At 37.2% G+C, this 15,573-nt stretch overlaps 1 protein-coding gene across 1 annotated transcript; it reads right to left on the reverse strand.

Annotated features, from left to right (window-relative positions):
- Positions 1 to 11,646: 11,646 nt before the first annotated feature.
- On the reverse strand, positions 11,647 to 13,737 carry LOC104097616 (transcription factor MYB123-like). The gene is made up of 3 exons (XM_009604213.4): positions 13,465 to 13,737; positions 13,244 to 13,373; positions 11,647 to 12,965 (listed from the first exon to the last, which is right to left on the reverse strand). The coding sequence occupies exons 1-3, from the start codon at positions 13,595 to 13,597 to the stop codon at positions 12,065 to 12,067; spliced, it is 1,164 nt and encodes a 387-aa protein (XP_009602508.1). The 5' UTR covers positions 13,598 to 13,737; the 3' UTR covers positions 11,647 to 12,064.
- Positions 13,738 to 15,573: the final 1,836 nt, after the last annotated feature.

The following is a 15,573-nucleotide window of genomic DNA, read 5'->3' on the forward strand; positions in this document are numbered from 1 at the left end:
ATAGGAATAAGTAGATCCTGGATCAAATAGAACTGAAGCATCTCTATGGCATACTGGAATAATACCTGTGATGACAACATCAGATGACTCGGCCTCAGGCCTAGCTAGAAAAGTATAAAACCGGGGCTGGGCCCCACCACTCCGAACTGCATCTCTGGGACGGCCTCTAACTGGCCGGCCTCCACCTCTAACGGTCTGACCTTCACCTCTAATGGCCTGACCTCCACCTCTAATGGCCTGACCTCCACCTCTAATTGCCTGACCCCTACCTTTAGCTGGCTGAGCAGGTGGTGAAGCAACCTGTGACGGTATGATGGCACGAGAATCTTGCCTAGATCTATTACTCGCCAATCTAGGGCAATACCTCTTGATGTGACCAATGTTCCCACACTCATAACACCCATCCTGATGTCGTGACTGCTGAAGCTGAAGCTGAAGCTAACCCAGATAGGCCGAATAACCACTGTAGTAACTCTAGAGTGGTGGTGCACTGATAGGAGCTGAATGTGCATTGAATACTGGCTGCCCAGAGTAAGGCATAATAGGACTGTGACTCCCTGAAGCACCGGGAGATACATGAAGTGCTGAATGAAATGGTCTGGGAGGATGAACCCTACCAAAATTACCTCGGCCTCCAGACGAGGCACCACTGTAACCATCGAACTGACGAGGCCTCTTATCGGACCTCTGCCCTCTTTCCTGTGCAAGAACCATCTCGATTCTCCTTGTGACATTAGCAGCCTCCTGAAAAGAAATCTCACTTCTGGTCTCCTTAGCCATATGAAGTCTGATAGGGTGAGTGAATCCCTCAATGAACCTCCTCACTCTCCATCCCTCCGTAGGTAGTAAAAGGAGAGCATGACGGGCCAAATCCACAAAATAGGACTCATACTGAGTAACAGTCATACTGCCCTATTGTAGACGCTCGAATTGCTTGTGGAATTCCTCTCTCAGTATGATAGGGATGAACTTCTCCAGAAATAGCTAAGAGAACTGCTCCCAGGTAAGTGCAGGTGATCCGACTGGTCGGATCAATGCGTAATCTCTCCACCACCTCTTGGCGAAACCCGTCATCTGGAATACAACAAAATCAACCCCATTGGTCTCAACTATACCCATGTTCCGCAACACCTCATGGCAGCGTTCAAGATAATCCTGTGGGTCCTGAGAAGGTGTACCACTAAAGTGAACTGGAAAGAGCTTAGTGAACTTATCTAGTCTCAATAAGGCCTCAAAAGACATGGCGGGCCTATCACCGGTCTGTGCCGCAACAACTGGCTGAACTACCACAACTGGCGGGGCTGCTGGAGCCTGATTCTGGGGAGCCATCTGCTCCGGAGCGGGAGTAGTGGGAGTTTGTGCTCCTCCCCCAGCCTGTGAGACGGTTGGTGCCACTGGAAATGTACCATTCTGGGCCACACCCTCCGTAAGACTCACCAATCGGACTAGAGCATCCTGAAGCACTGGAGTGGCTATGAATCCTTCCGGGACCTGAACTGGTCCAACTGGTACATTCTTAACTAGGACCTCATCCTGAAGGTCTATCTGAGGTGCTTCAACAGGTGCAGCTTCTCGAGCTCTGGACTGAGCTCTACCTCGGCTTCTGCCTCGGCCTCTAGCATGACCTAGGCCTCGACCTCTACCCCTGGACATAGTTGTCACCGGAGGTTCTGGTCCCTGTCCATCGGTATAGATATTACGTGTTCTCATCATCTGCGAGAGAATAAGAGTAGAATGGTTCAATCATCGATGATAGAATAAAATCGCACGACATAATAAGAAAGAAGTGATATTGTTCCTAAACTTTATAGCCTCTGAGAGATAAGTACAGACGTCTCTGTACCGATCCTTCAGACTCTACTAAGCTTGCTCGTGACTCGTGAGACCTATGTAACCTAGTGCTCTGATACCAACTATCACAACCCGAATTTCCCACCTTCGGGCCGTGATGGCGCCTAACATTTCACTTGCTAGGCAAGCAAACGTTAGAATAATATTAACCGTTTTTAAAATAATTTTTAAATTTATTAATAACAAGAAAGCAAATGCGGAAGCGATTTTGAAATAATCCATAATAATAACGGTGTCTAAATACCATCCCAGAATTGCATTCACAAGTGCACGAGCTTCTAGAATAAATACAAATAAAGGTCTGAATAAAATAAAGCTATCTGGAAATAAACACACAGCTAAAGTACAATAGACGGGGACTTCAAAACTGCGAATGCCATCCAGTTATACCTCAAGTCTCCTCTGATAGCTGAAATCCGAGCAAGTCTATGGTACGCCGTTGGGACCAACTCCAAAATTTGCACAAGAAGTGCAGAGTATAGTATCAGTACAACCGACCCCATGTACTGGTAAGTGTTGAGCCTAACCTCGACGAAGTAGTGACGAGGCTAAGGCGGTTCTCTTACATTAATCTGTACGCAATATTAGTAACAACAACAATAATAGGAATAAATCAGGTAATTCATTTATAATAATTAAAGGCAACTCAGCAGTCATAACCAATTATCATTTCCATTATTTCTGTTGCAGCGTGCAACCCGCTCTCACACAATATCCACATTCTATTCTGTTGCGGCGTGCAACCCGTTCCTCCAACATATTCATTTTAATCAAGTCTGTTGCGGCGTGCAACCCGATCCTCCAATATTAACTTTTTAACAAGTCTATTGCGGCGTGCAACCCGATCCTCCAATATTGACTTTTAATAAGTCTGTTGCGGCGTGCAACCCGATCCTGCAACCCGATCCTCCAATATTGACTTTTAATAAGTCTGTTGCGGCGTGCAACCCGATCCTCCAATATTTTCATTATAATCAATCATGTTGCGGCGTGCAACCCGCTTCTCCAACATTTTCATTTACCAATATAAAATTACAAGACAACAAGCATACAATAATTATGGTTTAATTATGAAGCAAACAATGACAAATAGCAAATTATTATGGAAATCAGGGAGCAAATAGGCAATTTAATATTTATTATGCTAAATGTCAAATAACAATTAAGGCACATAATTCAAATAGCATGTAACAATTAATGCAGGAATTCAAGAATTTATATTTGCAAAGAATAAGAGAGAAATAATTATTATAACAATTAATTTATGATTAAAAACAAGTTATGATTTTTCAAGTAAGCAGGCAAACAATTAATTTGACGACGTATAGACACTCGTCACCTCACATATACATCGTTTACATACAATTCACATAACAAACAATTTAAGGGTTCTATTCCCTCAAGTCAAGGTTAACCCCGACACTTACCTCGTTTTGCAAATTTTAATCAATTATTCAACCACAACTTTTCCTTTTAAATTTTCCTCTGAAAGCTTCAAATCTATTCACAAACAATTCAATATATTCAATACTAATCATAGGAATTAATTCCATATGAATTTACAAATTTTTCGGATAAAAATCTGAAATTCATTAAAATATTCGGTAGTGGGACCCACATCTCAAATCCCGAAAAAACTTGCGAAATACGAACACCCGTTCCGATAGGAGTTCAACGATACCAAATTTGTCTAATTCCGATATCAAATGGACCTTGAAATCTTAATTTTTCGTTTTTGGAAGGTTTTACAAAAATTTCAATTTCTTCCATCTAAATCCAAAATAAATGATGAATACAAACATGGATTTGTGAAATACAATCACTATATGATAAAGAACACTTACCCAGTCCGAAATCGTGAAAAACTCCTTTGAAATCGCCCCTAAGCCGAGTTATAATTGAGGGTTTGTGAAAAATGAGAAAAATCCCGTTTTTGGTTCTGTTTTAAGTCACAGGGGTCAGGCCTTCTTCGCGTTCGCGAAGGGCCTGTCGCGTTCGTGATGAGTAGCACCCCCTGGCCTTCGCGTTCGCGAGGCATAGCTCGTGTTCGCACTGAAGGAATGATCGACCCTCCCCCAGGTGTGCCTAACACTACGTGTTCGCGAGGAGATGGTCGCGTTCGTGAAGGGTAATGCCCCCATCGCTTCGCGTTCACGACCAAGCCTTCGCGTTCGCGAAGAAGAAAGATCCAGCTGCCCAGTTTACTCTTCGCGTTCGTGAGAGTACCTTCGCGAACGCGAAGAAGAACATGCCAGAACACCTGCTGCAGCAAAATACAAGATTTTCAAAGTCCAAAACATCCCATAGCCTTTTTGAAACTCACCCAAGCCCTCGGGGCTCCAAACCAAATATGCACACAAGTTCTAAAACATCATACAAACTTGCTTGCGCGATCAAATTGCCAAAATAACACCTAGAACTACAAATCGGACACCAAATCAAAGGAAGTTTTCAAGAAAATTTTAAAACTTATATTTTTACAACCGGACGTCCGAATCATGTCAAATCAACTCCGATTCTCGCCAAATTTGGCAGACAAGTCATAAATATTATAGTGGACCTATACCGAGCTCCAGAACCAAAATACGGACCCGAGGTCAATAAATCCAACATCAGTAATTTCTTAGAAATCATTAAGCTTTCAAGCTTTTAATTTTTCATCAAAATTCCATAACTCGGGCTAGGGACCTCGGAATTCGATTTTGGGCTTACACCCAAGTCCCAAATCACTATACGGACCTACCGGAATGTTTAAAACACTGATCCGGGTCTATTTTCTCAAAATATTGATCAAAACCAACTTAGTTGAGTTTTAAAGCTCTATTTCCCATTTTAATCCATTTTTCACATAAAAACTTTTCGAAAAAATATACGGACTGTGCACGCAAGTCGAGGAATGATAAATGGTACTTTTCGATGTCTTAGAACATAGAATTACTTATTAAATTTAAAAATTATATTTTGGGTCATCACAATTATACTGTAGTATATTTCTATTGTTAGATTTCGGTATAGATTTTTATTCGTGAGCATCTTTTTACTTAAAAGCCCTGCCACTACTTCGACGAGGTTAGACAAAATACTTACTAGGTACATGGGGTCGGTTGTACTCATACTATACTTCTGCACCTTACGTGCAGACTTTTGGAGCAGAGCTGCTGGTGATATTGGGAGCTGACCCTGAAGATGTTCGTGCATTCCGGATATAGCTGCCACTTGTCCTTGGTGGCTTTAGATTTTGTTAATCTGTTTATGTAGCTTTCAAACAGATCGTGTAATTATTTATATCAGCTTTGTAAATTCTAAGTCTTAGAAGCTCATGATTTGTACTACCAGTTCTTGAGTTAATTTGTAAATGTCCAGATAATTCTTCACTATTTTCCTATAATTTCATTTGGATTGTATTGTCTGTTAGTTGACTTATCTAGCGGGTCGAGTTAGGTGCTATCACGACTAGTAAGTTTTGGGTCGTGACACTTTTTTTCCAACCCATTTAACACCAAGATAAGTGTTTTCTCAATATAAGCACATTCACTTTTCTTTCCACCACCAATGAGTGACACTTTGCTCTTTCCAAAGCAAAAAGGAGCTCACTTTCCCTCCATTTTCTTCCCTCAATTTCCCATTCACCAATCATTTAATCCCAACAATCCCCCACATGAATGGGGAATGGCTATAAGACAAAGGAATGCACGGACGAGTGTGTGATTTACATGCAAGGATTAATTGTATCTGGATAACTAGGTTTTCCTTTGAACTTTTCGTAGTGAACTTATATCGGATATACTTAGTCAATCGGTAGATTTGATATCTTTGAACCGTCGAGCTTTGTTTTATACCTAGACAACATAAGTCACACAATCAACCCTTAGCAATCTATGGTTCTCACGGTTGTATTCGTTTCAGCCATGAACACCACCTGGTTTCATGAGTTCTTAGAGAATGGGCCTTTACTTTCATTCCCCTTGAAGCGGGTTACACTTAACATTCACATATGTGATTTGTTATTGTGTAATCCTATAGACACACTATCAGAACATTTTCTGCCAGACTTAGCAAATCATTAAAAAGCTTTAAGCTTTATTGACTCATCAAAAAGCCTTAATACTTTACCCTATTTTCTGAACATTGTCTTAATCACGAGAATGGGTTGAGTTATTTAACAATGTTGAACAGTCATTCATAACTTTGTTTGATCTCTTTGAACCTAGATCTTGGGATCTCCAGTCTGCTAGGTAGAGTTACCACCATGATGACTTGTCCTAGGCCTTAACCTCATTCTCTTCGATGATCTTTCAACTGTCTCTCTGGATAGGCCTTTTGTAAGTGGATCTGACACGTTATCTCTTGACTTTACGTAGTCAATCATGATAACACCACTAGAGAGTAGTTGTCTAACGGTACCGTGTCTCCGTCGAATGTGACGAGATTTTCGTTATACATAGCGCTCCCTTCCCTGCCTATTGCCGCTTGACTATCATAACGTATACATATAGGTGCCAAAGGTTTGGGCCAACATGGAATATCTTCTAAGAAATTCCGAAGCCATTCAGCTTCTTCACCGGCCTTTTCTAAAGCTATGAATTCAGATTCCATTGTAGAGCGGGCGATGCACGTTTTTTTGGATGACTTCCAAGAGACTGCTCCACCCCCAATTGTGAAAACATATCCACTCGTGGATTTAACTTCAGATGATCCGGTTATCCAATTTGCATCACTATATCCCTCGATCATGGAGGGATATTTGTTATAATGCAAAGCATAATTTTGGGCATGTTTCAAATACCCCAAAACTCATTTTATTTCCATCCAATGTATTTGATTGGGATTAGTTATAAACCGACTCAGTTTGCTAATAGCACATGCTATATCTGGTCGCGTACAATTCATGATATACATCAAATTTCTCAATACTCTTGCGTAATTCAGTTGTGAGTCACTTTCACCTTCATTCTTGTGAAGTGCATAACTCACGTCAATTGGAGTCTTGGAAATCTTGAAATCCAAATACTTGAACTTGTCAAATACTTTTTCAATATAGTGAGACTGTGATAATGCCAGACCTTGTGGAGTCTTGTAAATTCTGATTCCTAAGATCATATCAGCAACTTCTAAGTCTTTCATGTCGAATTTTCTAGCCAACATGCGCTTAGTAGCATTTATATCTATCATATTTTTCCTCATTATCAATATGTCATCAACATATAAACAAACAATGACTTCATGACCTGGAGTGTTTTTAATGTAAACACATTTGTCACACTCGTTGATTTTAAACCCTCTTGCCAACATTGTTTGGTCAAATTTTGGCATGCCATTGTTTGGGTTCTTGTTTAAGTCCATAAAGAGACTTAACCAGTTTGCACACTTTCTTTTCTTTCCCCGAAATAACAAAACCCTCAAGTTGTTTCATGTAAATCTCTTCCTCCAATTCTCCATTTAAAAAAGTTATTTTAACATCCATTTGATGGATTTCAAGACCATATACGGCTGTCGGTGCCACTAACACCCTAATAGATGTTATCCTCGTTACTGGCGAGTAAGTGTCAAAGTAATCAAGGCCTTCCTTTTGTCTGTAACCTTTGACAACAAGTCTTGACTTATATTTGTCAATAATGCCATCAACTTTCATTTTCCGTTTAAAGATCCATTTCGAACCTAAAGGCTTATTTCCTGGAGGAAGATCAACCAATTCCTATGTATTGTTATCCAAAATTTATTGAATCTCGCTATTGACTGCCTCTTTCAAAAATACTAAATTAGAAGATGACATAGCTGCTTTGAATGTTTGAGGCTCATTTTCAAGCAAGAATGTCACAAAATCTAGTCCAAAAGGAAGTAGATGTTCTTTGACGTTTACTACACCTTGGATCTTCATTACTTGGAGTATTTTCCTTTGGTTCTTCCCGTGGTCATTTAGGTCTTTCACTTAACGACTTGCATTCAGTTTTATACGAATAGATGCTTTCAAAGAATTTAACATTATCTGATTCAATTACCGTATTAACATGAATTTCGGGATTATCAGATTTATGAACCAAAAACCAACATGCTTTACTGTTTGTAGCATATCCAATGAAAATGCAATCCACAGTTTTTGGTCCGATTTTTACCCTTTTGGGTAAAGGTACTTGTACCTTTGCTAAACACCCCCACACTTTGAAATATTTCAAGTTGGGTTTTCTTCCTTTCCATTTTTCATATGGAATAGATTGCGTTTTGCTGTGGGGTACTCTATTGAGTATTCGGTTAGCTGTAAGGATAGCCTTCCCCCACAAACTTTACGGTAACCCGGAACTTATTAATAAAGAATTCATCATTTTTTTTAATGTCCGATTTTTCCTTTCTGCAATTCCATTGGATTGAGGTGTGTAGGGGGCAGTAGTTTTATGAATAATTCTATGTTCCAAACATATTTCTGCAAACAGAGATTCATATTCTCCACCCCTATCACTTCTAATCATTTTGATCTTTTTACTCAATTGATTCTCCACTTCATTCTTGTATTGCTTAAATGCTTCAATTACTTCATCCTTACTATTAAGAAAATAAACATAACAATATCGAGTACAATCGTCAATAAAAGTTATAAAATACTTTTTCCCACCTTGAGATGGTGTTGACTTCATATTACAAAATGTCAGTATGAATTAAGTCTAAAGGATTTGAATTCCTTTCAACAGACTTATAAGGATGTTCTACAAACTTAGATTCAACACATATTTGACATTTTAATTTATTACACTCAAATCTAGGCAATACTTCTAAATTAATTAACTTCCGCAAGGTTTTGTAATTGACATGTCCTAAATGAATATGCCATATATCATTTGACTCCAATAAATAAGAAGAAGCTGAAATTTTATTAATACTATCAACAACCATTACATTGAGTTTGAAAAGACCCTCTGTGAGGTAGCCCTTTCCAACATACATTTCATTCTTGCTTACAACAACTTTGTCAGATACAAATACACATTTGAATCCATTCTTAACAAGTAAAGAAGTTGAAACTAAATTCTTTCTAATAGTAGGAACATGAAGAACGTTGTTGAGCATTAACACCTTGCCGGAAGTCAACTTTAGGAATATCTTCCCATAACCCTCAATCATGGTTGTTGCAGTATTTTCCATGGAAAGCTCTTCTTCGGGACCAGCAGTAGAGTAAGTCGCAAATGCTTCTTTGACAGCACAAACATGTCGAGTGGCTCCAGAGTCAATCCACCACTCCTTCGGATTTCCAACTAGGTTGCATTCCGAAAGCATTGCATGCAGATCATCGATGTCATCATTCTTCTCCACTATGTTGGCTTGTCCTTTTTTCTTATTCTTTTTCGGGAGACGACAATCAGGGGCTTTGTGACTAGCTTTTCCACAATTATAGCAGTTGCCCTTGAATTTCTTCTTGTTTTGCTCTTTAGTCTGTCCAGAAGACCTCTTCCTCTTCTTACTTTTTGGAGCAGTCTCCTCAACGATATTAGCTCCCATAATCGTTGAATTTCCACGAGACTTCTTCTCGGTTACTTTGTTGTCTTCTTCAATCTTGAGATGAATCACAAGATCTTCCAACTTCATTTCTTTGCGCTTGTGCTTAAGATAGTTTTTGAAATCTCTCCACGAAGGAGGCAATTTTTCAATCATTGCAGCCACTTAAAATACTTCATTCACTGCCATACCTTCAATAATAATGTCATGAAAAATAAGTTGAAGCTCTTGAACTTGGGGTCCAACAGTTTTGTTGTCTATCATTTTATAGTCTAGAAACTTGGCAACCACAAACTTTTTCAAACACACATCTTCAGTCTTGTACTTCTTCTCAAGTGCGTCACATAATTCTTTCGAAGTTTTCATAGCAATGTAGACATTGTACAAGTCATCCTCCAAAACACTTAGGATGTAGCCTTTGCAAAGAAAGTCTGCATGTTTCCACACCTTAACAATCATAAACTTCTCATTGTCCGGCATGTCGGCGGCAGGCACTGGAGGGTCTTCACTGGTGAACTTCTGCATACCAAGTGTGGTAAGCCAGAAAAACACCCTTTGTTGCCATCATTTGAAGTTGTCTCCAGAAAATTTCCCCGGTTTCTCGGCCGATGGCCCATCAGTTCGGCTTGACGAGGCTGTCGTCGTTGCCACAACAGTCGCAAAAGGATTTTCATTATCAATTGCCATTTTTCACTGTCAACAACAGAAGAGTTCAATTAATGGCAAAAAATAGAACAATAAACAGTACTATAATTAATGATAAATAATACGTTTAATAAATAAAAACCAAAGTTTTTATATAATGTTTCACAGAAAACGATGAAGTTTTTATGTTTTTCAAATAGTTTTCTGAATTTTAATACTCCGATGAACTTTTTATATCTTCAAATCAGAATAGAAAAATTTAGAAGAAGTAGAAATCCACACATGTTTTAATCTCCAAAAATAGAATACAGATTATAATAAAAATAATAATAATTTCTTAAGATTGTTAGCCAATCTGTATTACTATAATGAATAATGAAATAGTAAACTTTCTGAAACAGAAAACAGAAACAGAAAGTTAGCAGCAACAGAATGTCAAAATAATATCTGAAAATAATTTCGGAATAAATCGAGCCCACTGAATGCACAATGTGTCCTTAAGGAAATTATTCCATTCAAGTACCCGATGTGTTGGAATATTATCCTCCCAGGATAGAACGATTTAACTCACTAGTGTATTGGTACCAAAAACACTGATGAACTGCTAACCACTCAATGGTTGTAAAACACACTGAAAAATTTTGTGCAGAAGAAGACGAAGAAGATTAGAAAATTTCGCAAGGAAAGATTCTGAGATCAAGCCATATTTATAGCCATTTTCTGGCACTGCTTCTAAAAAGGTTTGCAATCTTTCAGAAACAGCCATGGCTGCTGGAACAGGTGGGAACATTATTTTGTCCAAAAAGATTAATCAATCAATCTTTGACCGAAGCCGAAGCCGAGCGAACGACGACAACGACGCGAGACTTACTTTCTTTCCAACCCATTTAACACCAAGAGAAGTGTTTTCTCAATATAAGCACATTCACTTTTCTTTCTACCACCAATAAGAGATACTTTACTCTTTCCAAAGCAAAAGGGAGCTCACTTTCCCTCCACTTTCTTCTTTTCATTTCTCATTCACCAATCATTTAATCTCAACACCCACTACTGCTAAACTTGTATCAATTGAGGGACGATAAGACCTTGGTGAGATAAGTTAAGAAATTTGTTCCACACATAACAAAGAATGAATTAAACTCTAGTTTTGGTGGGCAGAATTGTCGGTATTTGTGCCAGCGAGAGTAGTAGGTATCTACAAAGGCAGAGCTAAAATTTTAACTTTACGAGATCTGACCAGTGACAGATTCAAGATTTAAAGTCATGGACGCTTGCCGAAAAAAGTTCCAAAAAAAAAAAGGAAAAATGAGTTTAGTTGTGGGAGCTCGCTCAATGCTTATCTAAATTTGTTCTACGTACGTCTAAATCCTATAGACCAAAATCACATTATATATTCCTGTATGAAACTAACCTTCATGTACACTAATTACGAAGACAACATCAATCGCATCTCATATGGTCCCATGTTGCCAAATATGTTTAAGAGGCCTTTCCCATTTTCAGAAACTAAGGAAAAACCCAACCTTAACTAGAAAATAGTACTATAAAGATGCAGAAACCGAGACATTAAAGGAAGAAGAACCAAGAATTGATCTAAGGCTAGTTTTAGAAATGTAAACAGAGAAATGATTTATTAGTCTTAATGACTCGATAAGAAATATAATCTTGAAAGGTTGTCCAATCCCCACTACCATAAATCACATTAATTCAAATCAACTGAAAGCATTACGTGCATGATACAATTGATTTACGAATTAGCTATGAACTTTGTCGCCAATTCGTTCGTAGCTAACATAATTTTTTGATAATCTGTCGTTAATTAGTCACTAAGAGGATTAACAATGGATTTTTTTGTTTAGCTACTAAATTTGTCAGTGGCGGATTTAGAGAGACGCAGTAGGTCATCTTATACAAATATGAAAAGATATAACAATAAATACATATATAAATTACAGAATTCGCTGATTCTGAATTCTAAATCTGACACTAAAAACAACATGAGTGCATAATTACGAGTCATGTTGAAACCAGTTCATCATCAACATCAACATCTCATGATCATGCATGCCAAATCAACAATTAATCAAGAGGAGAACCCATTAATCCAAAGTTCCAAATCGTTGTGTTGCGTATCTTCTGCGAACAATGTTGTTTGACTATAATTCGAAGGGAAATAGCTCCTTTCCTTTTCGTTTTTGCTGCAACTATCTCCAACAGTAGTTGTATTCTCCAAGTTTTCACATATATCAGGTGCATTTAGAAGCTCAGAAAGAAAAGGATCGTCCATATCAAAACCAAACATAAAATTAAAGTTATAATTTTCCAATTCTCCATAGAAAGTTGGTTTTGATCCTGATATTGGTTGTTGCTGCTCGGACAAAGATGACACTGATAATGATGACGATGATGAGGACGATGCTACAATAGTATTTGCATTTTCTATTGTCAAATCCTCCGCCATTACCTTGTCATCGTTATCATTATCAAGAATTGAGTTGTCAACATGAAAGCGTAAGAACTCAACGGGATTCCTGGTGCAAGGTGGGAAGACTGAGTGAGAATTACTAGCCCTTTGAGCAATCTCATTGTGAGACTGATCAACATTCTGTGGCTCAGCAACCGAACTACTAGTAGGAGGAGGAGTAATAAAAACTTTAGTGCACCTAATTGCCTTTGTGCGGATAACCAAACACGGGGATGAAGAAGACGATGATCCTCCGAATCCAACGTCTGTTAGCAAATAATGTGAATCCTGATTAGGAACTGTGTGTTCTTGATTATTTTTGTTTGGTTGGGTAACTGGGTCGGACTTGGAAGATTTGGCATGACTAGAACGAGGGCGCTGACGATTAATGGAAGATATTATGCGGTTTGGCTGACCAGGAGCAACTCCTTGTTGTAGTTTTTTGCCGATGTTTGTGTTCCAATAATTCTTGATTTCATTGTCTGTTCGTCCTGGTAGCCTTCCAGCTATCAGAGACCATCTGCACCAATTGTCAATATTCATATATTATATCACACCCAACGAAAAATGCAATGTGTTTATGTATATTCCTCATTTCTTTATTATCTGTTTTTGGATGAGACAAATCTAAAATTTTGAGTCAGTGAGTGTAAAATATCGAAAATATCGTAACTATATATAAATACAGGTCAAGTCTAAGACGATATGGATTCATCCACAGCTAGTCACTACATTTGGTTTTAGGGTAAGTTAGAAAAGATTGAATATTGAAGGAACATATATGAGCAAAGGAATGACCTATTTCCAAGAAGTTTATGAAGTCTGATAATGAGATCTTCTTCATCTGGAGTTATATTTCCCCTCTTAATGTCTGGCCTTAGATAATTCAGCCACCTTAGTCTGCAACTCTTTCCACATCTTTTAAGACCTGTTATTTATTCAAAATCATTTTGCAACTCAAAACAAATACTACTATAGTAATAAATAAATAAATAAAAATTAAAAAAGGTAAAGCTCACCAGCTCTTTTGGGAAGATTTCTCCATTTCCCTTCACCATTTACTTTGATATAATCTATTAGAATTTTATCCTCCATAGGAGTCCATGCCCCTTTGTTTAATCCTTCTTTAGAACAACAAGGCTTTCTTCCCATAATTTCTATACAATAAGTTAGAATAATAATGTTTATAGTATCTGTTGTTTGTCTCTGGGACTTGGCAATGGTCAAGTTTCAATATTATGCATATACTTATAGTATGTCAATTCAACATCCACCCCTCACCCTCCAAGGGTGACATACCCCCCACCCCCCACACTAGGGGAGGAGGGGTAGGCAAAAAGTGGCAGAGTTGTCCCCCCCAAAATATCATTATCTTATTAAATGAAATGCAGATACACAAGGTGACAAATATTTCTTCAGTTTACCTGTACTATCGGGACCGTGTTTTCCCTCTCATATTCCTTTTTTTTCTTCTTAAAGTTAGGATCTTTAATTTTTTCTTCTTCCTTTGTAAAAAAGTTAACTCATTTTACAGTAGCAATATAATGTACACTACTTATAATTTGACTCAATCAATCAACTATGGACAAAGTCAATTGATCTTGTTACCTTTTACAAATTTATTTTTATTTTTATGTCCTTATATTTATATATGAATAATCAAATTTCATTCGATCCATCAAACTCTTTCAACATCCAATTTTTTTCCATAATTGATTTTTTAAAAATTATTCATCAATTTACAACTCCTCAATCTGTAACTAGTTGGGAACAATTATGCGAATAATCTATTTCGCTTTATATAAACTCATTCGGTATATTCAGATAGTTCATCATAGTTTGATTATTTTTAAACTAATAGTCAACCTATTACAATCTTTCTCTTTTTATTCAAACTTAATTATATTGAACCGATTATATACTTGCAAATAAAAGTTAAAACTCACATGATCAGCTATGTTTACATTTCTTTTCTCTAGTTATTACCAAAGATCCACCTTTATTATTTATGATCGTGCAAAGAGGACCAAATGCAATATATCTGTCCAATGTTTGACAATCTGGCAAGTTTGTTGCAGATGGTTACTGAAACCTACAATTAATCAGTGATGATAAGAAATTTTTTTAAAACATTAATCTAATTTTACGTTATTAGCTAGATCCCACCAGTTTTCTTAACTGTCCACTGGTAAAAATAGCAGCATTAATTGGCTGTATAATTGTATAGTATTACCCTTTTCCAAGTCATTACACCTGGAAAAAGTTAAACCTAAAAGAGAAATATTAATTTTAGGAGTGATTTTGGAATTTGATATACAGTCTTTTTGTGAGAAGAAATTGTAATTTAAATTATTCTTGCTTCTTTTATGTTCTCAGGCAACATAAAAAGCGGAAGAAGAAGTAAATGTTACAAGAAAATATGAGAAATAAGAAAGACGAAAAAGACTCGTACAATAATTGTCAACTACATAATCAAAATCCTCTTAAAATCTTTGAAATTGTCAACTACATAATCACTTAAGGAATTTTAATATACATTCTAATACAAGTGATCTAAAATAAATTGAAACTAAGAGCATAACTTTTGTTTGTAATGATAATTTTTAGACATAAGTTGTGCGTATTTCAACTATTCCATTGAGTTACTTGCTATCTCCCGTTAATACAGTACCTATTAACTTTATTATTAAAGCTTAAGCCAGTGGGAAAAAATCACCTATTTTTTTTTTTATACGTAGCGTAGGATGCCCCTTACGGAGACTTATTTTCTATACTCCCATGAGGAGAGTCATTTTCTTGATTTTTAAGGAACTTGTTTTCTTAAAGAAAATATTTTGACCAACAAAACATAAGAATTTAAAAATATTTTCCGGACCAAATAGACCCTAAATCCAAACTATTCCCTTAGGTATGGGGGAAAATGATTTCCTTAAAATATATATCATGTGAAAAATGCTATCTATTCATATGCATATATACTATATTAAAAGCGCGAAGGCCTTTGCGAAATATCGTTCGCCTTTTTGACCCTTTAAAAATAAATGTTCATAGTGGATAAAATAATAATTTAAATATTTTTCTAATATGTATAATGGTCATTTATCTAATATCTTGGACATTGAAATAAA

The sequence above is a fragment of the Nicotiana tomentosiformis genome, chromosome 12, assembly GCF_000390325.3.
Source record: "Nicotiana tomentosiformis chromosome 12, ASM39032v3, whole genome shotgun sequence".
Classification (NCBI taxonomy): domain Eukaryota; kingdom Viridiplantae; phylum Streptophyta; class Magnoliopsida; order Solanales; family Solanaceae; genus Nicotiana; species Nicotiana tomentosiformis.